A 26663-nucleotide genomic window follows, 5' to 3' on the forward strand; every position below is an offset into this window, starting at 1 on the left:
CGCCAAGACCACTCTAATCGGGAGGGGTGTAAAGGCTGCCTGGGGCCTGCAACAACTCCCAAACAATGCTGCATACCTGATCCTCACGCACGCCTGGTTCTCCCCCATCTCCCCACCTTAGGCCGGGAAATCAGTCCAAACCACGTCACAACCATTCTCGTTGTCCATGGGTGCTGGGTCCCTCGCCTGTTGCCCGACCTCTGATTCTTGGGGCTGCCGGACGCGCATTTATTGCCACGTTCGTTTTGGTCTAGTGCACGTGGACCCCTGACCCAAACAACACCGCCCACCGACCCTGGACTCGAGCAGACTCGCCTCTTGTTGGTCTGAACGACGTCCCTCCCTCTCTCCCCTCCTCTCGGGGCTTTCCTTCTGTCCTTTCCCGTCCCCAGCTGTTTACTGTTCGGGTCAGAGTGAACATGGCGTGAGTTTTCGTGCTTCACCGCTTCAACGTGGGAGCGGGTAGACTGATTTGTTTCGCTTGACAGGTCATCTGGCCCCTCGAACACCATTAAGGGTGCGCATCATCTCCCCGCCGGTTGTTGGTCGAGTTCATGAATGTGATCAAACTGACCGTTCACACACAGTGGTTGCGAGGTTCCGACCGCAAAACAAAGTTGAGCTGGCCTCTGGAGGAGAGCCGATTGTTGAATTCGAAAATGAGCAATCCTGCTACGTTAATGTGAGTTGCGAGAATCGCCCGCAATCCGCTCCCTGAGCTCACCCATGTTAGGCCCGCGATGGCTCTGGAGCCTTCACTTTTGACCAGGTGTTCCCGATGGACTCGAAGCAAACGGACATCTTCAACTTCTCGATCCGACCCACCGTCGACGACATCTTGAACGGGTACAATGGAACGGTCTTCGCTTACGGTCAGACAGGTGCGGGAAAGTCGTATACCATGATGGGTTCGGATATCGACGACGATGTGGGCAAGGGTATCATCCCCCGCATTGTCGAGCAGATCTTCGCCAGCATCCTCACGAGTCCAAGCAACATCGAGTACACCGTCCGTGTGAGTTACATGGAAATCTACATGGAACGAATTCGCGATTTGCTGGTGCCCCACAACGACAACCTTCCCGTGCACGAGGAGAAGTCGAGGGGTGTATATGTCAAGGGTCTGCTTGAGGTGTACGTCTCGAGCGTGCAGGAGGTATACGAGGTCATGCGGCGTGGTGGTGCAGCACGAGCGGTTGCGGCGACAAACATGAATCAGGAATCTTCCCGATCGCACTCCATTTTCGTCATCACTGTCACCCAGAAGAACCTGGAGACGGGCTCGGCAAAGAGTGGACAGCTGTTCTTGGTCGATCTGGCAGGTAGTGAGAAGGTTGGAAAAACCGGCGCCAGTGGTCAAACGCTTGAAGAGGCCAAGAAGATCAACAAGAGTTTGAGTGCTCTCGGTATGGTCATCAACGCGCTGACAGACGGCAAATCCACGCACATCCCGTACCGTGATTCCAAGCTCACCCGTATCCTGCAAGAGAGTTTGGGAGGTAACTCGAGAACGACATTGATCATCAACTGCTCTCCCAGTAGCTACAACGATGCCGAAACCATCTCCACTTTGCGTTTCGGTGTGCGCGCCAAGGCGATCAAGAACAAGGCGAAGGTCAACGCCGAGCTGAGCCCTTCGGAACTGAAGCAACTCCTCCGCAAGGCCCAGAGCCAAGTGACGAACTTTGAAACCTACATCTCACAGCTTGAGACTGAGGTTCATGTATGGCGCAGTGGCGAGGCCGTCCCGAAGGACCGTTGGACCCCTTCTCGGGGAGACGCTGTGAGCATGACGAAGGCCGAGGCTCGTGCGCCGCGGCCTGGCACGCCCTCTCGTTTCCAGGACACTCCTCGATCCGAGACCCCTCGTCCCGAGTCGAGACTGGGTGATCGCTCCAGCACGCCCAGCCTTGTCCTGGAAAAGGACGAGAGGGAAGAGTTCCTCCGGCGCGAGAATGAGCTTCAGGATCAGATCGCGGAGAAGGAGTCGCACATTGCGAGTATCGAGAGGGGCCTCCGTGAGGCACGGGAGGAGTTGAAGAACATGAAGGAGAACTCTGCGCGCTCCGGCAAGGACAACGATAAGCTGACGACCGAAGTGAACGAACTCCGCATGCAGCTGGAGAAGGTGTCCTACGAAAGCAAGGAGGCTGGCATCACCATGGACAGTCTCCGTGAGGCCAACTCCGAGTTGACGACCGAGTTGGACGACATCAAGCAGCAGCTCCTTGATGTTCGGATGAAGGCTAAGGAAACCAGCGCCGCACTGGACGAGAAGGAGAAGAAGAAGGCCGAGAAGATGGCGAAGATGATGGCCGGATTCGACTTGGGCGGCGACGTGTTTTCCGACAACGAACGCAAACTTCAGGACCTGATCCAGCGCGTCGACGCTTTGCACAAGGTCAGCGAAACGGGCGAGACGATCGCGCCCGACGACCTTCTGGAGCTGCGGGCGAGTCTCTTGGAGACCCAAGGGTTCATCCGTCAAGCCGAGCTCACGATGAACGACCGGGGCGAACTCGGCGAGCTGCAGGACAGCCGTAGAGCGGAACTTGAGCAGAAGCTGGCGACTCTCGAGCGGGACTATGAGAACCTTCTGGAGCGGAACCTGGGCGAGGGCGACGTGGAAGAGATCCGGGAGCGGCTGGAGAAGGTGTACGTGACCCGGAAGGAGGCCGAATTGCAGGCAGTCACGGACCTTCGCAGCCAGATTGCAAGCAAGGATGAGGAGCTGGACCAACTGCGCGCGTCCCTTGCAGACTCCCAGTCCCGTGTCACCACCAACGGTGCGGCGGGCAAGAACCTGCAGCAGCAGATTGCCGACTTTGACGCGATGAAGAAGTCGCTCATGCGTGATCTGCAGAACCGCTGCGAACGCGTTGTGGAGCTCGAGATCTCGTTGGACGACGCCCGGGAGCAGTACAACAACGTGCTCCGGTCGTCGAACAACCGGGCGCAGCAGAAGAAGATGGCGTTCCTGGAGCGGAACCTGGAGCAGTTGACTCATGTGCAGCGGCAGCTGGTGGAGCAGAACAGCAGCCTGAAGAAGGAGGTTGCGATTGCGGAGCGGAAGCTCATTGCGCGGAACGAGCGGATCGCGAGCTTGGAGAGCCTGCTCCAGGAGAGCCAGGAGAAACTCACCCAAGCCAATCACCGGTACGGCTTGCTCCACCTTGCTAACAGAACGTACCGCTAACTGTGTGCCACAGGTTCGAAGCGCAACTTACGGCGGTCAAAGAGCGACTGGAGGCAGCGAAGCAGGGCTCGACGAGGGGTCTTCCAAGTATGGATGGCAGCGGCGGTTTCAGTTTTGGCGGCTCGAGAATTGCGAAGCCGCTCCGGGGCGGCGGCGGAGGGAACGAGAGCAGTGCTCCAGTGGCCGGCGTCCAGTCGCAGGAGTCCGGGAAGCGCACCAGCTGGTTTTTTGATAGACGATGATCCACGATTTCTCTTTTGCTGTCTCTTTTATCCATTCTCCGAAAATATTTGAAGCCCTGTGCAATGGTGATCTCCTCGCCGCTTTGCCGGCCGTGGGACGAAATCATTCCTTGTTTCATGATCTTTTCCTTGTTCTTCGTTTCGTTCGTTCGTTGAATCTGGCACATTAGGAGTCCCGATGTTACGAGAGGCCCATGGTTCTCACCGATACCCTTGTACATGACAGATAGATGTGTTGACAGCCACCGTGTGGGATGAGACAGGTGGCTGGTCGATAGAAATGATAGTTTGATTGTGTGATATTTATTCACCGGATTATCCAATAATTCACCAGATTAGCCACCAGAGTAGTGTCAAGTGTTCCCACAATGGTGTCCAATCTTAGTAGTACACAGTGAGCCACTAGTAACATCTCTACGGTTGTGAAATCGTTATATATAAGAGGGATACTAGTAGTAGTCAGTTTAACCTGGAAGAGATCCAGCAACCTGGTCAAAACGGCCCACTCGACACCATTTCAGCTCAGATCTTCCGCCACGCCCCTGTGCACTTATATACATCCACGCACCGCCAAGTCCCGAGCATAGAGCCTGATTTGCTCACAGACACACTTTCTAGTGGTGCAGCACTTGTTCTCTGAACCTTAGCCAGAATACTAAGTATATCCAACAGCTTACACACATGATAGTGGCTATTCGTCATCACCCATACGGTATCCATGGCAGACCACGGAATCTACCTCCACATGGACTATTAGCTTTGCACTAAGAGACCCTGCACATCCTATGGCTCGTTCGCTTGCTCAAGTTCTGAATGGGAGGCCCTATTGGCCCGTTCAACCACCGGTGCCTAGTGCTTATGTTTGGTTGATCCCGCTCCACTTCCACACCGCGGATACCTTCAGAGCGTTCTATAAGAACCTGTTCACAGGACTCTTCAGTCATGCCATTCAGGACTCAAATAAATACTTAAGTCATTCACAGAACACGAACTATCCAGCAGAGAAGACTATCAGAGCCTCGCGATCAATTCCTCCTTCATCTTCAACTTCGACCATGACGATCAACAATAAGCCTCTCGTGGTCATTGCCTGCGCAACAGCATCTGGACACACACTCCCGCTCCTCCCCCACGCTGCCCACCTAACCAAACAAGGCTTTGAAGTCTCCTTCATCAGTGGCCCTGACTTTGAAAAGTCCATTCAAAAAACCGGCGCAACCTTCTACCCAACAGAGAACATCTACACGGCCGAAACTCTCGAGACGCTAAATGCGATCCCTGATGGCCCTGCACGCGCCATATTCGACATCAAGAACAACTTCATCAATGTAACTGCAACCAGAATGAAGACCTTGCAGACCGTGCTGGAGACACTCCGCGAGACACATCCCACCCGGGAGGTAGTCATCGTGCAGGAGCTCTTGTACATGGGGACCTGGCCGTACATCCTAGGGGCGCCTTTGCCAAAGGGGTACGATCGATTCCCCCGGACCATTATCTACGGCACCGGGTCACTGCTCATCTCAAGTATCGATACAGCACCCTTTGGACCCGGCCTGCCGCCAGATTCCAGCGAAGAGGGTCATGCTCGCAACGCTGCTATGTACGGCACCATGAAGGAAATGAATGCCGATCTCATCGACTACGCCAACACCGTGTATGCCGGGCTCGGCGCCACTGTCAAAGTAACCGAGCCGCTGTTCGACTTTTGGACCACGGGTCATGGCATCATGCTGCAGCCATGCTCCCCGAGCGTGGAGTATCCACGCAGTGACCTTTCCCCCAAGATCCGCTTTATCGGTGGCACCCCGCGCAGGGAAGTCGATCCGTCGATGGCGCTGCCGAGCTGGTGGGATGAGCTGGAGGCGAACCAGCAAACCGCAAGCCCGAAGAAGGTCATCTTCGTCACGCAGGGTACATTCCGCATTGACTACAATGAGCTAGTCATTCCCACCATGCAGGCTTTGGCTGATCGAGACGACGTCATGGTCATCGGGGTGCTGGGCGTGAGAAATGCGAGGTTGGATGGCTTTGAGATACCCAGCAATGCCAAGGTGGTTGATTACCTTCTATACGACGCGGTACTGCCTTATGTGGACGTATTCGTGACCAATGGGGGATATGGCAGCTTCACGCATGGGATCATGAACGGGGTTCCCATGGTCATGGCTGGAACGGGTCGTAAGTCAATCCTCCTCCTCGATGGAATTATATCTGATGTTGCATTAGAGGACAAAGCCGAAGTGTCGATGCGCGTTGAATGGGCGGGAATTGGCGTTAATTTGCGGACTGATAGCCCTAGCCAGGAGGCTATTCGGGAGGGGGTGAACAAGGTATTGGCTGATCCCAAGTACAAGGCTCGCTCTTTGGAGATTCAGCGTGAGAACGAGGAGCTCGACTGCGCGGCTGCACTGGAGCGATACATCATGGGAGCTGAGTAATTGTCCGGATTACATGTTTATACCCGGGCTTGGAATTAGCAAAGTTAACTCCACCAAAGTTGATCATAATTTTCTGCCACCTCTAAGGAAATTGAAGCCATCAATGCAGCCACCATGAGAAATCATCCAGTAGCCAAGTTCACTCCGGATGCCCATACCAAGGTGCTATCAACTGTGACATAATGCCACAGGGGCCACAATGCGAGAAAGGAATCAATCACCGCCACATCTTCATCCCCATCAGCAATTATTCTCCACCAACCGCTCAACCACCCCCTGAACCTCCACCTCCGTCATCTCCGAAATCCCCAACATCTCATTATCCGTCTTCCCAAAACGCCCCCCATACCCCTCCCCCCACGCAGCAGTAACAATAAACCCCAACATAGTCTGCACATCCCGCCTTCCCTGCTGAAACGCCGTCCACGAGTTCTCATACATCTCCTCCACCGACCGCCGCTGCACCACCCAGCCATCCGAACCAACCACCTTCTGCGCCATCTGAAACAGATGATTCTGCGTGGTTGCAATATCATGCACCCGAATCACACGATTCTCCGTCTCCGCCGGACGCGCTAACACCGCGCAGACAGCCCGGCCGATAGTCGATAGCGTCGTGGTGCTGAAGATGTGATCGCCGGTGCCGTATAGAGTGACTGTCTTGTTCTGGATGTTCATGAAGCCGTGCGTTAATCCCCAGTCTAGGAACGGGCCGGTGCAGATGATCGTGTATGTGAGGCCGGATCTATCCGCTAGGCGCTTTTGCGTCTCGATCTTGGAATGGTAAACCGGTAGGGCAGCGCACATGGGGTTGCTTGTATCGGAGCCGAACTCGGAGGGAATGAAGCGTCGGACGCCGGCTGCAGCTGCAGCATCAATAAGGAGGAGCTGGTGGTCGAGAGCATTGGGCGGCAAGGTCGAAACAATGGCGTCTTGCCCGTGAAGAGCAGTCATCAGCGAGGGCTGAGAGCCGTAGTCAACATGGCGGATCTTGACCAATGGAGGGAAAGTGTGGGTGCTGCGGAGTCGGCTCAAAACCGTGACTTGAAAGGAGTGCTTGAGAAGTTGGTTTAGGATGGCCTGTCCGAGGTTGCCGCTGGCCTGCCAACGAATAAGCAGGGGTCAATAAATTAGGCGCCGAGCAGGAAAGGAGAAAATACGAGTTGGAAATTGACTTACCCCCGCCAAAGCAACTTTCCTGATAGGAGACATGTTTGGCCATTGGAAGCTAGTGCAGTGTATTGGCTGTACAGAATAATCCGACTTTAAGCCATGGGTCTCGTGTTTGTTCATATCTACTACATCCATGCTTCATCAGGTCTCCGAACCTCCGAAACCAGGGTGTCGATTGGCGAATAGCCGAAAGACCGAACTGCCGTCAAGATCAGCTCCCTCCTCGGACTCACACCCCATCCCTCACTCTCCATTCATAGGCCCCCCTGGCTTACTTTCATCTGCCAGAGGCCCTTACTGTGCTAAATCCGGCTTCACAATGCACCATCGTCCCATGGCACAGCCCAGTGATGAACGGCCACCACCAGCCCTGGTGCGGCGATATGATGTGGAACGATCGTGTGTCCGTTGCCATGAGCGCAAGGTCCGCTGCGACAAAGCCACGCCCTGCTCAATGTGTGTCCGAGCCAGGGTTCCGTGTCGCTATCCCGGCCCCGAGCGGATGAAGCGCCGCTCCCAGAGGCTGTCAACCGCCAGGGTTGGGCCTCGCTTGGAGATGCTGGGGCGAGGCGTGGCAACGATCAACGAGAAAGAGTGTTTGGAGATCAACACCTGTGAGCATGACCTGAGCAAGTCGGAAGGTCCCACCCTGGGGGCGGCGGATGTCACCGATCGGGCCGATCGGTCGGTGACACCCACCAACGGCTTGCTGGTCAAGGAAGGTGCCTCTGCACGATATATCAACGAGTCTCTCTTGTCCCGAGTCCTGGAGAAGGTTTGTCCCAATTATGGTGCTCCACGGAGGGCAGCTGAGGGGGTGACTGACCGTTTCCTCGTGGAAGGAGTGCGACCTGCAATCGGCTATAGACGCCCCTGCCAACCCGACCGATCGCGGGGATCAGACCCAGGGGACTGATGGATTTGACGGCCTTCTTTCAAACCCTCTTCTGACCAAGCAAATCTCCAATCTGCACCCTTCTCGATGGCAAGCGGCGCAGCTGTGGCAAGTATATTTGAACAATGTGGATGCACTCTTGAAGCTGCTGCACGTCCCGACCACCCAGCCTCTCGTCTTTGCTGCCATCAACAGCCCAGGGCAGGCGCCAGCGAATCACACGGCCCTCTTGTTTGCTGTCTACTTCGCCGCGGTGACGAGCCTTTCATCACCTGGTACTCAAGTTATCCTCGGAGAGGATCGGCAGTCCGCGCTCTGTAAGTACCAGCGAGGCCTAGAGGTGTCGCTGCATGCGGCTTCGTTTCTGGATTCTCCCACGATCATATCTTTGCAGGCGATATCAATCTATCTAGTCAGTATTTCCCCCACCCTGCCTGTTATCAGGGACTCGTCACTCATTCATCCCCACGACTGTAGTTGTGCCGTCGCAATCATAGCGGGGGCCGATCCCGCTGGGTTTTGAACGGCCTGGTGATCCGGGCGGCACAATCGATCGGCCTGCACCGAGATGGAGGACAGTTCCATCTTGGCGCCTTGGATTGTGAGATTCGTCGTCGGCTCTGGTGGGCGATTCAGGGCTTTGATACGCGTGTGGCTGAGGATCACGGGTTCTCCACTAACACCGATGACTTGAGAATCTCTGGTGACACGGAGTTGCCTCTCAATGTCGATGATCGCGACCTGGATCCCGAAATGAACGAAGCACCAGCCTGCCGACCAGCCTGGACCGAAATGACTATGTTTTTGGTCACTGTGGAAATGAACCAGGCGATGCGACGGATCTCTCAGGAGTGCACGGCTATGCCCACACGACCAGCAAGCGAGCGCATGGCCTGGTTAGAGCAATTAGTGGAAACCGTCAAAACCCGCCTACACGCACGATACCTGCAATACTGCGACGCCAACATTCCGATTCAGAAGTCCGCTCTTTTGTTAGGACGGGTCTGTCTTGGGAAACTGGAGGTTTTTGTCCGGCAGCAAGACCCCCGAGGGCTCAGCGCCGAGGGTTCTAATTCAACAGTGCCCATTGCAGATCAAACGCTGGCATTGGCCTGTGATACGATTGAGATTGGGAATGAATTGAAGACCGATGAACTCCTGAGCAACTTCCGGTGGCTGTTCTGCACCTATACTCAGTACCACCTCCTCACCTACTCGCTTTGGCATTTGTGTATCCGCCCGCAGACCCCGAGCGCCGAGCGGGCTTGGGCCGTGGTGAACACGTCTTTTGGCCTGGTCGAGAGCTGGCCCAGCCCCGGTCGAAAATGGAACGTCCTGCGCAAACTGCGCGAGAAGGCGCTCCAGATCCGTTCTGCCTGCTGCCTGCCGCCAACCCAGATGTCTCATGAGTTAGCCATGCCCGAGCCGCTGGCGGGTATGATAGGGGACCATGATGCGGCAGACCTATTCGGGGGGATGACGGAAGGCTTCTTCGACGATGAAATCCTTTCGTATTTGGATCCGGTACTACTTCCCGGATTAGGATCGGGGGGGTTACCGCGCAGCCTTTGAAGACGATATATACATCCCGTGAAAAGACATCCAATTTCAGCGTTGGGGGAAATGAATGAGTATTTTCAACAACGGTAACTGCATTCAGTATTACCCGGCTATATACGTAGCACAACAAGCATACTTTCACTCAAACAACAACCACCGCCATATGAAGCGGATAGGTCCGGACCCGAGGCACCACAGCTATCGATTTCTTTCAAGTTCAATATCCAAGCGGCCAAAAATACGAGTGTGTCCCACGCCAGACAATGCTTCACGTCACGCACGCTTCCGCCCTCCTCTTCCCTTTTCTCTCGAACATCACAAGCACATTGCCCCCGATCACTAGACAGAAGAGAGCATAGGGCTATATGTAAAAGCAAGCAACGAGCATGCCAGCACAAGCCAAAAAGAGGATTTCGGGGCGTCAGGATGATTAAGAAGTGACTCAGTCTGGTAAACTCAATACGAGTTAGGGAGCGTCGCAGGACAGGGATGTATTTCACTGGCAAATGAATATAAAGAGGTAATGTTGGCTAGTGCTCACTGTTTGGAGTATTGTGAATAGGAAAAGGTGGAGGCATCTCCCGCTCGCTCAATTGGAGCCAGGCGAGTCCATAGAACGGATCTAAATACTCCCTTGAATCCGCAGGATCGGTGCAGCTATATCGGTTGAAATACAATCCGATCAGTCTATCAATTCTCTGCTGTAGCCACTATATCCTACCAGAAGGAGAATCGAGTCATGGTCTATACTATGTGTCCTAGAAGTCATCTAGGTATTGCGCTTGTAGGTCAGGGTAGATTACCTGTAAAGGTCCAAACGAAGATAGTATCTGGGATGGGGAAATGACTATTATTCTATTCACATGCCAGTGCCAAGAGGTGAAAATGTAGAATGGCGATCCTGCAAGAAACGTCCATGCCGTAAGAAAAGGTAAGACGAAGACCCCAGAGACATGGCGTGTCCCAAGTGGGAAACAGAAGAAGTGAAGAAACAGATCCAGTAGGAAGAGGAAAATCCGGGAGCAGCACGCGAGACGCCGTCTCGCCATCTCAAAACCGCGCCAACACCGTCCAGCCCGTCTGCATAATCCTGGCGACCAGGATCAGAGACGTGCCGGCCAACAACAGCACGCCGGCGAACACCTTCATGCCTGTATACGAGCCGTGATTCTGGGCGAGGATGGCGCCGGCAATGGGGTTCGTGGTCAAGCCGCTAAAGGAGGCGAAGAAGAAGACGAGACCGATGCGGTACCCGATCTGGGGGAAAGGGGAGATTTTGACGACGAGGGCGGCGGCCAGGGCGACGTAGGCGCCGGAGGAGAAGCCGAATAAGATGGCGAAGACGATGTTGGCGGCGGTACTGGTGGCGGGGATCCAGAGAGCGAGGATCAGGATGCCGGCGAGGTAGCAGACAAGGATGAAGATGTTGTAAGGGCCAAAGCGGTCGGCAAAGAGGCCGGCACTGAGACGGCCGAAAAGGCTGAGGGAGTGTGAGTAAGTGAGTGAGTGACGGAGATTGAGGACAGAGGGGAGGGGGGGATCTCACCTGCCGGCGTTGAGAATGGGGAGCATGTACTGGGCGAGCGAGGGATGCATCCCGTTGCTGAGGGATTCGACGACTAAGTAATCCATTGGGATGAAGACGCCAAAGGTGAGGAGCACAAAGCCGACGATGACGAGCATCATCTTCGGTTCGTGAAACGGTTGGAGGAGGGCGTCGCGCGAGAGGGACTTGGGCCGGGGAGGTTGACGAGATCGGATGGTGAGGTTGCCGATGATCAAGAGACCGAGGATCAAAAAGGCGCCACTGCGCATGGCCCAGCCGAAGCCGGCCCTGGTGATTAACTTCTCCATCATGATGGGGAGGATCACGCCGCCGATGCTGGAGCCGCTGGTGGTAATGCCGAACGCGGCGCCGCGCTTGCGATGGAACCAGCCGGGGATGACGCTGATAGCTGGCGTCGGGTTCAGGTGTCAGTGTCCAGAAGATAGGAGAAGGGAGGAGGGGGGGGCAGAGTTACCGGGCTGGAAGATGATCGACACGCCGATGGCACTGCAGACCCCTTGAGACAAAAGGATCTGATAATACTCGGTGGAGATGGAGGCCATCATTAAACCGAAGACATGGAGAAAGCTTCCGACGAGGAGAAGCCAGTGCGGCCCAAAGTGATCATACAGGAGTCCGACCACCGCGCTCTGGGGGGTCCAAATGGGTTAGGTTGTAAATTTGAGGAAGGATGGCAGAGGGCAGGGAGTTCCCACCATGGCGTACATGAAGAAGATCTGTAGCGAGGGGATCCAGGCAATCGTACTGGCTGAGTACTCCCGCAGTAAGTCTGTTTCATAGTACTCCTGGAATGTTCCAATGCCTGGCGGGAGGCATGAAGCATGAGCAGGGGGGAAGAATCCTGGCATAGGGCGATGGTTGACTCACTGTTGATCCACCCAAAGCTGCAGAACAGCACACACCACGACCCCAGGACTACTAGCCACGCCGTCAGCCCCCCATCGGGGGCTTCTTGCGGTGGTTTCGAGCGATCGGCCACCGCCAGATAGGGCTTTTCGGGGTCCTGCCCATTCGAAGCCTCAGGCAGCCGCTGAGCATCATTTTCCTTCGCCGGCGGAGCCATATTCACGTGCTTGAGAAAGAGGAAGAGGTTCGAGGAGCCGAGCCACTGAAGACGAGTTGACTATCGTATACTCCAGTTGAGGTGGTGAGTATAATCCTCTTTTGTAACCGAGGGTGAATGGCCGAACGCCCGAGATGGCCCAGGCCGGGATTTTCGGAAGTTCGACCGACGGCCCTTCGGTCTGAAATTGCCAGCCCAGGCCGAGGTCATGTCATGTCAGCCCTGCGAAGACCGATCGTCTCCACCGACACCGTAGGGGTGCCTGGCACGGGATGGGAACCCATGTCGACCGTCCAGATATCCGGATTGATGGCGTATAAAGGCCTGCGGGGGGTAGACGTCATGCCAGACAGCACCAGCACATGCCATCTTCACTTAACAATCATGACGTCGCTAGCCAACCTACTGGAGAGAAATCGGTCAGTTCATTGCCCGTTGACTGAATCAGAAGCCGGATCTAACCCATCCAATCGCAGGGCGATGGACAACCATGTGCCATTCGACTACATCACTGAGCGGAAGGGACAAGGAGGCCCTCCTCCTCGGACGATAATTGGTATCGTCCCCGACTCACCTGCCCCGTCATGATGGCAAAGCTGATAGCGTCTTTGCACGCAGTATCCTGCTGCGATCCTCGCTGTGTTCCGGAGCACTTCTTTAACCTGAGACCAGGTGGTATGTACTGCAGTGGAGTAGAATCACTCCTCTGCTCAAGACCGACAGACATGTAGAGAGGCGCTAACCGGTCACCAAACTCTACCAGAGGTCGTTGTCCACCGCAATGCGGGTGGGAACATTCGACCGGCCATCCGCGACATCATCATCCTAGACACACTCGTCAGGTTGGATGAAGTGATCATCGTCCACCACACCGACTGCGGCACCCTCCGCTTCACGGACCAGCAGCTCCGTGATGCATTGAAAGCGCGCGTGGACAAGACGCACTGGGACGAAATTGATGGAATGGAGTTTGGAGAGTCTTCCGAGTAAGTCAGCCAGCCAGTCAGTGCTCTGGCTCATGGGAGTGTTGACCAGCGTCACAGTGTCATTGAAAGCGTCAAGGAAAACCTCAATTGGTTCCAGGCCAGTCCGCTGATCAGGGATGGGCTAAAGCAGCGCACGCAGGGGTTTGTGTATGATATCAAGACCGGCAGGGTGGCGAAGGTGGATGGGGCTGGATTGCTGCCATAAAGATGGATTATATAGATTGAATCACTCTGAAGAAATGAACCCAAGTGGCCGGTTATTATTCGAGGCCCTGGCATTATGCATGATAGATGGCGAGTCAACCCTGTACTTCTGCCTGCACCGTGGGTGGACATGATCACTGTTTCGACCGAGATTACCATGGGTTTCCACTTCAATCCCGATATATCACTTTGCAAACCTCTCCTGACTAATAGGTCTCGAACGCGTATGAGGAATCTGGCAACCAAGTAAGAAAACAGACGATACTGGCTTCAAAGCCTCTTCGATGAGACTCCTTTGGCTCATCCTGATCGTGGTTGGCGTGGTTGACAAAAGGCCTCTGCACACACATCTCACGGGCTAATGATACTGCTGGGTACAACTCGCACAAGGTCAGACAGTCTTTGGGTCCATGCGCAAAGATCATGCTCTGAGTGGTGTTGGTCACACATAAGCACCCCATACAACTATTTAATGCTGATCCCACTGCTAACTGGTTCGGCCAGTGGGTACCCAATGATATGTTATTCTGTGGACCACTCTTTAGGTTTTTCAGTCTCCACGTAAATGCAATACGGATTCTGATTGAACTGAAAAAATAGCACATCTACCCTCCTAGATCCGTCTAGCACGGCTAGCATCGTCGACGGCCTCATTGACCGCTGACTGCACGCTGAGGATACCATACATCGGCATGTCCTGCAGAATCTTCACCACCGGGTGCAGCGTGGGGAGAGATTGCCAATCCCCTGCAAAAAATTCAAACGAGGCGTGATCGGTATCCGGCTCGGTATACCCGCTGGCATGGTTCGGGGGTGCTGAACCCGTCGATTCGGATCCATTCACAGGATCTATCTCTCTAGTGGCTGGTGAGTATGGATCCAACACGGCATACTCGGCATCGGCCTTGCCTGGTTGCCCAACAGCCGGGACATATCGATACATCAGGAGGCCGTGATCGGGGCTTGACTTGGAGACGATCTCGGGACACGGGACATTTGTCCCAGATGATTGCGAGGCGGCCCAACGGATACGTCCAAATATGAATCCCCCCCCAACTCAAGGTGATGTTCTTGGACTTGTTGTCGGCGCCGTTGGAGATGTCAATGTCGCATCCCCAGGTAGGGGCGCCCTGCTCGTCACGGCTTGCGATGACTGGGTCGACCCGGTCGCCGAAGAGGACGAGGACGAAGGTGCCTGGGACTGCTTCGCCATTCGGGGGCGTGTACTGGACCCCGTGAAGGTACAGCCCGATGCGGGTGTATCCCGACCCGCCCAGCCATGCGAGATTGTGAAACGAGCTACACACCAAGGAGGCCTGGACCACCGTATCGGCGCGGATAAAGTCGAAGTCGGCTGTGGGGAGAAAGGCCCTCATGTATGTGCTCGACGTGGCGAAGCGGATCGAATGGTCAACCTTCCAGGGCCGACTCCGGCTGGCGTGGAGATGGTTCTGTGGCTGGCTGGGTCCGGGGCATGGTCCGAAGGAGATAGGCTGGCGCCATCGATATGGGTACTTGGCCCATTGCGATTTGCGCAGGTGTTGGACCGAGTGGTGCCACTCGTCGTGGCTGAAACTATAGTTATCGAATTCGTGGGCTGTAGGGTAGTCAGTGATGATCAGCCCCGGATCTATATGGCTACGAGTACAGGATCGTACGGGAAAATCCATGTTTTCTCTGCACTTCCATAGGCTGGCTGTTCAACCGAGACGCTTGCTGGATGCGCATGGCTCGATCCTTGCGGCAACGCTCGTAGAGGGCCAGCCTCTCGGGAACTTCATCGCCGGATGTCCCCAGCGGCAGCACGGCCCCGAGGGACATCGCATCTTCAATGGCCTGGGCAGCCCCTTCTCCGCGGTGAGGAAGAAATGGATGGGCCGCATCCCTGCCATCATCTCGGTTAGCCGGGGTGTTGTCGGCAGACCGGAGGTTCCTACCCAAGAACGGCCATTTTCCCCTTGATCCAGGTCGCTAAGGGGGGCAGGTCTAGCAAGGTCCAGACTTTAGGGATATCTTCCGGAGACTTCTCCAAGATGGCTTTGAAGACAGGGTCGAATTCTTGTGCAATATGCAACATCTGGTCTTTGTTGCTCTTCGGGTCATCTGCCGGCTGTTAGGTGTGGGGGGTTGGAAGACACCAGCAAACTGACTCGCCTTCATTGTGCTGGCTCGACTCCTTGCTCGGATGCAGATATATACAGTTTGTCATGGTAATGTTGGCGCAGGGGTAGCACACCAGCCGTTTGACGCCTGTGCCCATCACCACCATCAAGCTGCCGTCTGGGCCAAGGAGGCCTTGGGTGAGCGGGTCATCGCGAAGGAGCTGGGTTGGGATGAGAAAGCGAAAAGCACTTATGCCACTGTCGAAGGGGACATAGCCCGATCCTTGATCGAGCGCCTTCCGGCATTGAGACTGTCTTGGTTCAGTATGGATCCGAAAGGCCACAAGGCACAAGTACGCACGTGGACCCCATCTGCTCCCAGAACCAAGTCTCCCGAAACCCGGTCTCCGTTGGCGAGGACCACTTGGCCCTCTTCGGGGTTCACCGAGACCACTCGTGATGAGAGGCGAAGAATGCAAGGCTCCCCCGGACCTTCTGTTGCGAGCGCCTTGTCGCGGAGCGTGGAATGAAGATGTGCGCGATGAACGAGACGGCGCAGGTGCTGCCACCGTCCCGACTCTGCATGATAGTCGAAGAAAAAGAGCTTCTGGCCCGAGGTCCCGGCCCATATAGTACAGCCAGTGCACTCAATCGCGCCCGCGACGTGATCGCTGTCGAGGTCGATCCCCAGCCGTCGTAGGGCTCCATCGCAGTAAGGGGGGATGTTGATGGCGGCGCCGACCTCATTGCTAAACTTGGACGACTCGAGGAGCGTGACCCGATGACCTTGTTGTCGCAGTGCTAAGGCTGCGGTCTTGACCTTGGTCAGCACTATCTTCAATGAAACTGCATCTAGGATGAAACACTTCATACCAAGCCAGCGATGCCCGCCCCCACAATGATTACCTTTAAGGGCATCGTTGGGGACGGATAGTCTCCATTGTGGTCGACCTCGCTGCTACTGTTGTCGAAAGTCATGATCCTTTCCTTCCGTACCGTCAACGTCCTGGAGGCAAGAGCAGAAGAGAGAGAGAGATTGTGTGTGTGTGTGTGTGTGTGTATCTCTATACGCTCGGTTGTTAAGAGGGGAAAGGCCCTTCATCTTAATGACTGTTACCGCCGATGTCTAGAGAGATCCCACAGGAAAAAAAGGCCATCTTGGACCCAGTCAAGATGTCGACCCGACACCGATCATGTGGTGCCATGGCGGTGGCCCTGATGTAGATCCGAGGCTTATCCGGCCCCCTCGGCGGTTCGTGGATCAGCCAGGAAATGCCGAACGACCGAGACATGGCCTGGGTTGATTGGCACACGCCCGCTTCAATGGCCAGGATCTTGACACCGAGGTCACCGGCTTGGGGTCGGAACGGTATCACCACCCCCTCAACTTACAACTTGCCCACTCCCAGGAAGGCCTGGTCTCTTTGAGACGTGGTGCGGGTGCGACCTAAGCAAGAGCAGGATGGCTAAACTAGACCTGTCGTTGTGGAGTTCGTTAGACATATAGGCTTAAGGAAGAAAGGGTTACCTCTCGGACAGGAAGAGGTACGTGGATCCGCCTGTCTGCAATGAAGGGGGGGGGGGGGTATATCAAGGACCGGCATTTCTCTGATACTATTTCGGTCTTGGTTACGTGGGATACATTCGAAAGGCCCCAATGTGCGGTACTTTCCAAGCTGTAACTCTGCTCCCATTATGTTCTCCAGTGCTCATTATAACCCCGACAGAGTAGGCCTGTAAACCCTGCTATAAGAAAGAATAAAAAGCAAGTCCCTGGGAGGGGTCGGAACAACCTCGTGTACAGAGAAGAGAAAAAGATAAAACCACCTGAAATGAAGCAACACATCTCTAAGGCAAGTTGTAGAAGCAATCAAATCCCTCCATGCTGGTGCTCATATTGCATTCTGCGTGTTAATCATCCCATCACAACGCCATCCGGGACCGTGCACCATTTCCTCCATAAGCCGAGGCGGGCCGACTAGAAGAAGGGGTCGACACATCTAAAGTAGGTGACTCGCCAACACAATACTCCGTCATCGAGCTAGTCATGCGGTTCAGTGTCTGAGACAAGCACTGGTAGAGGGCCTCTACTGGCAGTTCGTCCCGACGCACGGCACGCGTGCGCAGGAGTGTCAGGACCCGGCTGAGCTTCTGCACTTCGCACAGCAAGAACTGCACCTTCATGCGTTTCTCCGAGATACGGTCAAGTGGCAAGTCGTCAACCTGGATTGCCGCAACAAATGCCAGGTCAGGCGAAGGGCCGGGCTCCCAGGGGGAATCGGGGCCGCCCGGAGACTGGCAGGCCACCACTGCCGTGAACATGGCATTGTATCTGGCCAGGATCTTGGGGGTCAGGGTGGTGGCGAGAAAGAGCGCGGTCGGGTCCCGCACACAGATCCCGCAATTGCAGGATATGAATTGGTGCAGGTGCTGTACTGCGATCCGATTGACCTTGACAGCATTATCGCACGCGTTGGGGCCGCGGCTGCTGGCTTCGCTATAGAAAGTGTTGTACAACGCCGTGAATGCTAGGGTTATGCACCGACACGTAGGGCTGCAAGGAGATTCAGCCTCCAGCTGGACTGATCTAGGAGGTCGTTCGAGGAACACCAGTGCTTCAGAGGGGCGGTCGCGTCGATAGTCAAGGTTCGAATCCAGCAGCGAAGATAATCCTACCCGCTGTTCATCTTGCCGGGACCCGTCTCGACGGTGGGTAGGAAACAGCTCCGTCAGCTGTATGCTCTCAACGCCGCTACCATCGCCATCGCCATCACAGTCGCCATCACCGTCATTTACATTGTTTCGGGCCACGGACTTGGGGTGGACTTCCATCCACGACGCATCGAAGCCGGTGGGCTGCTCGCCCGTCTCGGCTTCCAGGAGCAATTCCCGCCAGTCGTGGCTCGCTAGAAGACGGGGAATGTCAGACGTCCAATCCTCAGGCCCTACGTTGCCCAGCAGATCCTCCGGTAAAGCGGCCAGGGAACGATTCCATGTTGTTGCCGGGTTCTCGGGACGTGCGGACAAGGGACCGGTGGCCGACTTGGCTCTCCATCGGAACGGGCTATAGATGCATTCGGCGCCCGCTGCCGCACATCGTTCGCAACTTGGCTTTCGCTTGTCGCACCGCACTTTGAGGCTCATGCATCGGTCGCAGGTCAAGCGGAGCTTTAGAGGGGCGTTTGGTGGCTTGGGCCCTACCGGCTCGGCTGGTTCCTCTTCCTCGGCCCGGCGGCGGTTGCCACGGGCCATGATTGACGTTGATCGACAGCAGTAGGGCAAAATGGGGAACAAAGGAAAGCATACGAGGCAGAGACAACGGCAGCGCCGCCATCTTGGCTTTTTCTATCTCTCACCGGACCTTTCAGACACTGAATCCTGCGCTTCCAGGTCGAGCGGGGTAGAGATATGCGCGGCCCAAACATCCATGTTGGTTGGTCCTGTTCCTCCTCGTCCTGCAATCCCAGAAAGGCCCCTATCGTGACCCCTGCTAGTCTGATTTTTAGGCGGTAACGCGCCAACATTCTAGGCAGAAATAGGGATGCCTCATTTTCTCTTTAGGGAATCACTTATCGCTTGCGAAGCGCAACTACTGACTGACATTGGCCGACCCACATGCCCGGTCTCCTACAGCTTACTTTGATTGGGTTATCCCTGGAGAATAGGGTGGTTGAGGCCATATTTCCTAGTACCAGCCCTTCCTGGGTCCACTATCGAATCAAGTGTCCCTGCAGCACGTGTGCCTGGGTCCAGGGTCAGCAAGTTCCAGGCTCCATCGGCCGTTCAACCATGATGAGCCCCGGCCTTTCCGACCACGGTAGGTTCCCTTCCCCGTGGCCAGGCGTGGACTGAGCAACACCGAGGTGTTCGTCAGGACTAACCCCCCCAACCCTCAGCAAATCAGGGGATCCAAGCCTCGGAGATTTGACCCAAACACTCCTTGCGAGAGCTTCCGGTACGCCAAGGGGGTCAAAAGCCCGATTCCATGCAAATTTGCTGGAGCGAGAAACCACATAAAGCGCCTTTCCCCTCCCCGGAGGACTTGGCAGCAAGAAGAAAGCATACGCGGAAGACCGACGAGTGAACGACAGAGCCAACCCGATCAGTCCCTTCCTGGAACCTAGCCCGATGAGGAAAGAGGAGAGAAATATGACTGAACGTGATCGCGTTGTTCTCTTTGGAGATCTGACATCAGACTATGTCGCCGGGCTGCGGTCGCTTGTTGCCACCAAAACCAACCCTCTCCTTACCTCCCTCTTCGAGAGAGTTGCCTTTGTACTACGAGAGGAGATCGCAACGCTGCCAGCCCTAGAACGAGCCAAATTTCCGGGGTTCATCACCTTCCAGGAGCTGCTCACTCGCGTGCAGCAAATACCTTCGACCCATCCCGCCTTCGAGATAGCCCTCGCATGCACCTATCAGCTCGCATGCGTGACCAGGTGAGTCGCATGATGGTTCCTTGCTGAGATCCTCAAATTGGAAGAGAATCAACCTAACGAGCATCATGGCTGCCAGCTACTTCACGGCGCCGGGCCGGGAGTATCCCTCCGCCCCGAGCACGCGGTTGGTTGGTCTTTGTACAGGGCTTCTGAGTGCTGTTGCATTGAGCTGTTCGCGAAGTATCACTGACCTTGTACCCCTCGCGGTGCACACCGTTTGGGTGGCATTTAGGGCGGGCCTCTGTGTTGCTGAAGTGCGCGAGAATCTGCAGCCCCAAACCAGTCCCCCATCCGCCTGGTCCGTGTTAGTCCCCGGTCTAGAGGGAAGCGTAGCAGAGTCGATGCTTAAGAGCTACAATGATGAGAAGGTAGGCTGGCCCCAGTTATCAAATCGAACTGGGCTATCATACTGAATGGGATCAGGGTCTTCCCCCCGACCACTGCCACTTATATCAGCACAAATGCAAACGCCGGACTCACGTTAAGCGGGCCTCCGACCACACTGCAGGAGTTGCTCATGTCCGGGTATCTGCCCAGTAGCAGGACACTCAGCATTCCCATTTACGCCCCCTATCATGCCCCTCACCTGTACGGGCCGAGAGATATCCAGCACATTCTTGGCGCAAAGACACTGAGCACTGATTTCCGCTGTTGCACACCAAAATTCCTCGTCCTCTCGAGTGTGACCGGGGAGGCCATTGCCGCCGATACTTTTGATGCACTACTAGAGGCTGCGCTGAACGAGATCCTGAGGCAGCCTCTTCGTCTCGACCGCGTGGTTACTTCCCTTGGGCAAAGCCTCCGGGATTCCGGGCGAGGCTGCACCCTCTTCCCCATCGCCACTCTGGTGGCTCAGAGCTTCGCCGTTACGCTGCAGAAGGAAGGTCAGTTTGACGTGGCAGTGGATCCAAGCATGAACTTTAGTGCCGCGGTTATGGACCACTCCGCCTCGACGACGGGCAAAATCAGTGACGCGAAACTGGCTATCATCGGCTATTCCGGACGTTATCCCGACGCCACTAACAATGAGGAGTTCTGGCAGCTGCTCCACGAGGGCTGAGACGTGGCGCGCATTACACCCGGCAACCGCTGGGACGTACGCACCCACGTTGATCCCACCTTAAAGCGCAAGAACACGATGGGGACCCCATACGGGTGCTGGTTGAAGGAACCGGGGCTGTTCGACGCGAGCTTCTTTATGATCAGCCCGCGCGAAGCACCCCAGGTTGACCCCGCTCAGCGTTTATCCCTCATGACAGCGTACGAAGCCATGGAGTTTGCCGGGTTTGTGCCAGGCTCGACCCCGTCAACTCAGTCGGATAGGATCGGGGTCTTTTACGGCACAACCAGCAATGACTGGGGGGAGATGAACAGCTCGCAAGATGTTGACACCTAGTATGCTCCTTCTGTCCCCCTTTTGTCCCCCTTCACCATGGGGTGCTTGTCTCCATCGATGACTAATGCGGGGATGGCACGGCGGGTAGCTACATTCCGGGGTCCTGTCGCGCCTTCATTCCCGGCCGACAAAACTTCTTCTACAAGTTCAGTGGGCCAAGCTATAGCGTTGATACCGCGTGCTCATCAAGCTTGGCTGCTCTGCACCTCGCTTGTAACTCGCTTCTAAAAGATAATATTAATACGGCCTTTTGCGGGAGCACCAACATTCTGACTAATCCTGGTGAGTATCTATAGAAGTGGATCTTGAGCATCTTGGCTAATTAAAGGGGAACCTCCTACGAAGATATTACGGCTAGCTTGGACTATAGAAATTTTCTTTCCCACACAGGAAACTGTAAGACCTTTAATAATAGAATGGATAGCTATTATTGAGATAAAAAAGTCTATACTCTGATTATTAAGTACCTGGAGAACGCTAAAGCTGATAATAATCCCATTTATATTCTGATCCTGGGAGTATATACGAATTATTTAGCAGAGATGGAGAGTATTATACGTCTACATATTAAGACCTAGAAAGCCATATTTAATAAGATCTTAATCTTAGTGGCTGTTGATCTTTACAGTGTGAACTATGTAGAGATATATAGAACTGGAACATAAATAGATAAGAGAACTTATTACTAGAGAATTAAGTGGTCTAAACTGATTATCTCGTGTCACGTTACCAAGTAATGCCTGTGAGCTAGAATTAGTACTGTCTGTGTTTACTCTGGTAGATGTGACTTGGTAAAAGAAGTATAAAGGACTGTTTTTAGGCTCTGTTAAGACTAATATAGGCTATGGTAAGTTAGTTTCTGGAGTAATTATCTTGATTAAGGTATTCTAGATAATAGAGAGAAATGAAATTTTTCTTTATTACAGGATTAAAACTAAGATAAGTCTAATGTTAACCTTGGTTTACATGGCGCGCAAACTAACTATATATATAGATTAATTATAATTTTCCTGACCTGCTGGCACGCAATGTTTATATTACTATGAAATCTATATCCTAGCCACGCTTTAAAGGGGGTAGCCGTCGCGCTATAGTTAACAACTTCTCTGCGGCTAGGGGAAATAGTTCTATGTTATTAGAAGACACCCCCGTACCTTTTAAATCCGGCCTTGCAGATCCCTAATCAACTTATATGGTTATAATTAGCGCTAAGTTAAGTACAGCCTTGCTTGCGAATATTAAGTTTTTTTTAGCTTATATTATAAAAAAAAGTCTATTATTACTAGATTTATTATATATAATAATTACCCGCTGAATGCATTATCCGTATCAAGTTATAGTTAGTAATGCCCAACTAGTAAGCATCTATATCACCTTAGAAAGTAAATTTACGTTGCTAAGTCTTCAGCAGCGGGTAAAAGCTAACTAATGTATTATAATAGTCTTTACCGGACAGGGATCCTAATATCTTAGTATGGGATAAGAACTCTTCAAATTCAGTACTTTTCATAGTGATCTAGAGTAGTTTAACACTTTTACTTAAGTACTAGGCTTTCTATCTTTTGCACCCCTGATTTACTAGATAAAGGGTAATGTTACTAGCTTGTTATCTCTAGTTATCTAGGTAGGAATAATATATATTCAGATAGTAATAGTGAGACTATAGTAATCCTGGGGTATTGTATCCTATGTGGTGGTAGGTTATAGTTTTAGTAAATATACTATCCTTAACGTGGCCAGCATCCTATCTGAGTTAGATATTGTTTTTCTAGCCGGCATGTAAGCATATTTAATTTAGGATAAGATCTCTACTAGTACGCATGCCATACTCATAGTCAGCATGTTTATTAGTAATATTGAGACTATCTGTTACAGCCTCAAGTATGAGATCGCCTGTATTAATTTAAACATAGAAATAGTATTATATAGTATTAATAATCAGATGGAGCAGGTACTGCAATAAATCTTTCTAACTAGATTTTAGATGATAAAACTCCTAGTTCCATTTATTTTTTATTTATCCTAGATATAGCTAGTGCTTGAGCAGTTTTGAATTATAATCTAGGTTGTAAGATTCTACAACCCGAGTATTCCCGTAATTTCCCTGTTATTTGGGTAGACGGTGACCTCTAAGAACCATTTTAGGACTTACTATCTAGCTAGGCATTATTGGGAAACTGTTAATCTAGTCACAGGTCTAGTAGATGCTAAATAGAAGAGACTTCTGGAAATTGCTGTGTGGGTTAAGATTAGTACGCATCTAATTTTTTCCTGATTACTGCGGGACAATCTTGGAACTAATATAATTATTATTCTAACTCTCTAGTATAGTAGGGATGCATAGAAATCCCTTACAAATATTTTATCCATGTTATATGAGTTAGGGATTGATATTAACTAAAAGAAATATTACTATGACTTTAGTAATGATTTTTCGGTTATCCGTCTCCCATCCTATAATTAGGACTTGAAGGAGTACTAGATATAATATATAAATAACTAAACATTTTATAAGGATGATTCATAAGCTTTTCAGGCTATTAGCTGATTCTCAACTACTTGTATCCATAGATTAGTGGATAAAATAAAAAATAATAGTATTATCTGAATTATTAGTGAAACGGATGTTCTCCGCGAGGATATAGATTTTTTTATTTATGGCTACCGCGTGAATAATATGCTACTAGTCACTTTTTTGGTATACGCTGAAATGGTATTAATCCTTGGAGAGTATCTTTATAAGTAGTAATCCCAATTAGACAGCAGCCTAGTAGATATTTAGTATATAGATATCTAGCGACCACTAATCACAAAGTCTAAGGATAAGGGATCCCAGCTTCTCCGTTATTATATATTTCTTGATTATATAATCTACTAAAGAATAGTTAAATTTTAGAGTGTTACTTCCAAGAGGAAATAGCTTATTAAATACGCTAAGACCTAGATAACTTTCTTAAATATAAAGTAGGTATATGTGGATATCCAACAGCAAGTAGAGTATATCCTAGAATGAATGAACGTAATATTAGTAAAGATAGTTACTAGTAACCAAGTCTAGAAGCTCACAAGAAAGATGGGATACTAGGTTATTTTTTCACTGGCATTATACAATCCTGAGTACATGGATGTCTTTTTAGTCTTACTAGATAATACTAACTAAGAGGTAGTAACCACTGTTAAATTCCACATTCCCCAACAGAGCACTGGAAGTTTCCAGGTCTATCCCTACCTTATCGATAATTTCAGCCAGCCAGCCCTGTTCATCATGAATACGAATAACAAAGCAGACCTAAGCAAGGAGGTTTTTATTAACCATGGATAGACCTCTCTTTATTTCTACTAATTAGTATTCCTGAATGGTACTTATCAGTCCTATATTCAGATGCAAGAGCTTGATAACGACGGCATATACCATGGTAATATAGTTATTTTTAAGGATAGGAACATAGTGGCGCTGTACAAGGAGATCAAGGCATAGAAGGTTTTATAATATCTCATAGACTATATTATCCACATGCGTGATGATATATAAGGAAATAATATGTTAGTTAATAAAGTTCTCCATAGCCCTGTACAGCCAGCCTCGGCTGTTACAGGGATTATCAAACTAGTAAATATTTAGTTAACGGCCTTGAAGATCATCTCTAAGGAAAGTAGTGTGTTTGTTTAAAAGCTCATCCTAGATATGCTGTTCGCTGATCTTAGTATTAACTTATTTCTTTCCTTATTGTGCGCCAGTTAGTTCCGAGAGGAGTTGGGACTGTCCTATAAATCTGCGATTTTCCTAGACTACCTAACCTTATGTAAGCTTAAGTAGTTCTAGAAATAAGATAACACTCCCAATATTATAAAGATGTATAGTCACGACGCACTCTTGACAGTGATATTTATTGATATTATCGAGATTGAGTTAGATAGATACTTTAGTAGTAGGGACCACTTTTACATGAGCGTGTCTTATTAGTTAATATTAAGTTTCTCAATGACAAGCTCCGATACTCTATTAGTATCCGCCTTTTCACTCTTATTCTAAGAAAACCCAGCCTTTCTCTCTACAGTCAAGATGCTATTTCTCTTATTTGATGGCTCTAGATCATGCTTATCCTATACCACACTATCCACGGTCAATCTGGCCATGGCTGTTGTTAGTATTAACTACCTATTCATGAAAACCCCTGAGCTCTACACCTGCGGCATTAACGACATCTGTACCGTCTATATCCGCGAGATCCGCCAGCGCCAGCCCCATGGGCCCTACGCCCTGGGCGGCTGGTCCGTCGGGAGTATCTTCGCGTTCCATATCGCGAAGCAGCTCATCTCCGCCGGTGAGAGCATTACTGATCTAGTCCTAATTGACTGCCCCGTACCGCGGGGCCTCGATCACTTGCCGCGGCGATACTTCGAGTATTGCGAGCAGGTCGGGCTCCTCGGCACGGTGAACGGCGTGAGGCGCGACCCGCCGCCGTGGCTGATTCCGCATTTCGAGGCCTGCATCAACAGCCTCCATCCGTACCACGCCACGCCGATCGAGCCGTCGTGCGAGGCGCCGCGCACCCAGATCATATGGGCTGGTGACGCCGTCGATCGGCATCTGGAACCGAAATTTGAACGGCGACCCGACGATCCGGAAGGGCTGAAGTTCCTCACGGAGGCACGCACAGATTTCGGGCCATGCGGATGGGAGAGCCTCGTGCCGAGAACGAAGATGGACATTGCTCGCATCGTGGACGCGAATCATTTCTCAATGATGCAGGGTGACGCCGCCCGGCAGTTGGCAGCGGTCATGAGGCGGTTTCTGATGGATGCGAAGTGAGCGAAGACATCCGGATGCTCAAGACCGTTGGTGGGTTCCGGAGTGTGTGTTCGCATGTATAGTGGATCCCCATTCGCTCCTTAGATTGTTAGAGGAGAAGCCAATCAATGTGATGACTAGCAATCTGACAGCAATCATTGAACTAAATATAAAGAAGGGGGGGGGGGGGGAGAAGAACAAATAGAATATACAGCCAGTGTATCACCCTTCAACCACTCCCTCTACCTCACCATCCAGACCTAACCAAGAAGATTCAACCAAGATCTTCACCGCTTCCCCCCCCCCATACTCCCAAAGCCAATCCAGCAGTTCTTTTCTCCCGCCGCAAGAACCCCATGCTCTTCACGCCCTCAACACACATACTCATAATTTCTAGGAACCAGATCCTTCAGCAAGCGATACCTATCGAATAAATATCGCACATGGACATAAGTCTTATAACCTTGGAGGTAAACCTAGTCATGTCACCACAACCATTCAACAACCCGCCCGCCAACTAAGCCCGCCACCGACTGGACCAAATTTCCCCTCTGCATTCCGCAACGCGATGAGCACAGCGCAGCATACACATCCTCTCCATGCGCGA

At 52.4% G+C, this 26663-nt stretch overlaps 11 protein-coding genes across 11 annotated transcripts; 7 read left to right on the forward strand and 4 right to left on the reverse strand.

Moving 5' to 3' along the window:
- Window positions 1-82: 82 nt before the first annotated feature.
- On the forward strand, window positions 83-3739 carry BO80DRAFT_400725 (putative kinesin family protein (KinA)). The gene is made up of 5 exons (XM_025717535.1): window positions 83-424; window positions 489-517; window positions 588-682; window positions 734-3156; window positions 3210-3739. The coding sequence occupies exons 1-5, from the start codon at window positions 420-422 to the stop codon at window positions 3436-3438; spliced, it is 2781 nt and encodes a 926-aa protein (XP_025578006.1). The 5' UTR covers window positions 83-419; the 3' UTR covers window positions 3439-3739.
- A 621-nt stretch (window positions 3740-4360) lies between these two features.
- On the forward strand, window positions 4361-5984 carry BO80DRAFT_400728 (UDP-Glycosyltransferase/glycogen phosphorylase). The gene is made up of 2 exons (XM_025717536.1): window positions 4361-5619; window positions 5668-5984. Exons 1-2 carry the CDS (start codon window positions 4494-4496, stop codon window positions 5877-5879), a joined length of 1338 nt encoding a protein of 445 aa, XP_025578007.1. The 5' UTR covers window positions 4361-4493; the 3' UTR covers window positions 5880-5984.
- Window positions 5985-6119: 135 nt separating this feature from the next.
- Window positions 6120-7091, reverse strand: BO80DRAFT_349054 (aromatic alcohol reductase; the record flags this gene model as incomplete). Its single annotated transcript, XM_025715485.1, has 2 exons — window positions 6120-6980; window positions 7059-7091. The coding sequence occupies 2 exons, from the start codon at window positions 7089-7091 to the stop codon at window positions 6120-6122; spliced, it is 894 nt and encodes a 297-aa protein (XP_025578008.1).
- A 295-nt stretch (window positions 7092-7386) lies between these two features.
- On the forward strand, window positions 7387-9519 carry BO80DRAFT_349014 (putative C6 transcription factor; the record flags this gene model as incomplete). Its single annotated transcript, XM_025715483.1, has 3 exons — window positions 7387-7827; window positions 7895-8359; window positions 8425-9519. The coding sequence occupies 3 exons, from the start codon at window positions 7387-7389 to the stop codon at window positions 9517-9519; spliced, it is 2001 nt and encodes a 666-aa protein (XP_025578009.1).
- Window positions 9520-10350: 831 nt separating this feature from the next.
- On the reverse strand, window positions 10351-12193 carry BO80DRAFT_500016 (MCT family MFS transporter). Its single transcript, XM_025724212.1, has 5 exons — window positions 11942-12193; window positions 11770-11876; window positions 11529-11703; window positions 11054-11462; window positions 10351-10987 (listed from the first exon to the last, which is right to left on the reverse strand). The coding sequence occupies exons 1-5, from the start codon at window positions 12135-12137 to the stop codon at window positions 10558-10560; spliced, it is 1317 nt and encodes a 438-aa protein (XP_025578010.1). The 5' UTR covers window positions 12138-12193; the 3' UTR covers window positions 10351-10557.
- A 531-nt stretch (window positions 12194-12724) lies between these two features.
- Window positions 12725-13328, forward strand: BO80DRAFT_432424 (carbonic anhydrase; the record flags this gene model as incomplete). The annotated part of the gene is made up of 3 exons (XM_025720788.1): window positions 12725-12812; window positions 12901-13123; window positions 13181-13328. 3 exons carry the CDS (start codon window positions 12725-12727, stop codon window positions 13326-13328), a joined length of 459 nt encoding a protein of 152 aa, XP_025578011.1.
- Window positions 13329-13940: 612 nt separating this feature from the next.
- On the reverse strand, window positions 13941-16421 carry BO80DRAFT_491466 (FAD-dependent oxidoreductase; the record flags this gene model as incomplete). The annotated part of the gene is made up of 7 exons (XM_025723700.1): window positions 16303-16421; window positions 15791-16243; window positions 15474-15740; window positions 15265-15437; window positions 14986-15212; window positions 14405-14924; window positions 13941-14289 (listed from the first exon to the last, which is right to left on the reverse strand). Exons 1-7 carry the CDS (start codon window positions 16405-16407, stop codon window positions 13941-13943), a joined length of 2094 nt encoding a protein of 697 aa, XP_025578012.1. The 5' UTR covers window positions 16408-16421.
- A 679-nt stretch (window positions 16422-17100) lies between these two features.
- BO80DRAFT_422629 (uncharacterized protein) lies at window positions 17101-18783 on the reverse strand. The gene has a single exon (XM_025718864.1). The coding sequence runs from the start codon at window positions 18679-18681 to the stop codon at window positions 17353-17355; it is 1329 nt and encodes a 442-aa protein (XP_025578013.1). The 5' UTR covers window positions 18682-18783; the 3' UTR covers window positions 17101-17352.
- Window positions 18784-18974: 191 nt separating this feature from the next.
- Window positions 18975-19457, forward strand: BO80DRAFT_267597 (uncharacterized protein). The gene is made up of 2 exons (XM_025714801.1): window positions 18975-19246; window positions 19326-19457. The coding sequence occupies exons 1-2, from the start codon at window positions 19045-19047 to the stop codon at window positions 19355-19357; spliced, it is 234 nt and encodes a 77-aa protein (XP_025578014.1). The 5' UTR covers window positions 18975-19044; the 3' UTR covers window positions 19358-19457.
- Window positions 19458-19578: 121 nt separating this feature from the next.
- On the forward strand, window positions 19579-21264 carry BO80DRAFT_442271 (ketoacyl-synt-domain-containing protein; the record flags this gene model as incomplete). Its single annotated transcript, XM_025721254.1, has 4 exons — window positions 19579-19868; window positions 19945-20172; window positions 20292-20872; window positions 20930-21264. 4 exons carry the CDS (start codon window positions 19579-19581, stop codon window positions 21262-21264), a joined length of 1434 nt encoding a protein of 477 aa, XP_025578015.1.
- Window positions 21265-25309: 4045 nt separating this feature from the next.
- On the forward strand, window positions 25310-26189 carry BO80DRAFT_462387 (thioesterase domain-containing protein). Its single transcript, XM_025722507.1, has one exon. The coding sequence runs from the start codon at window positions 25328-25330 to the stop codon at window positions 26075-26077; it is 750 nt and encodes a 249-aa protein (XP_025578016.1). The 5' UTR covers window positions 25310-25327; the 3' UTR covers window positions 26078-26189.
- Window positions 26190-26663: the final 474 nt, after the last annotated feature.

Source organism: Aspergillus ibericus, assembly GCF_003184845.1.
Source record: "Aspergillus ibericus CBS 121593 unplaced genomic scaffold BO80scaffold_8, whole genome shotgun sequence".
Taxonomy (NCBI): Eukaryota; Fungi; Ascomycota; class Eurotiomycetes; order Eurotiales; family Aspergillaceae; genus Aspergillus; species Aspergillus ibericus.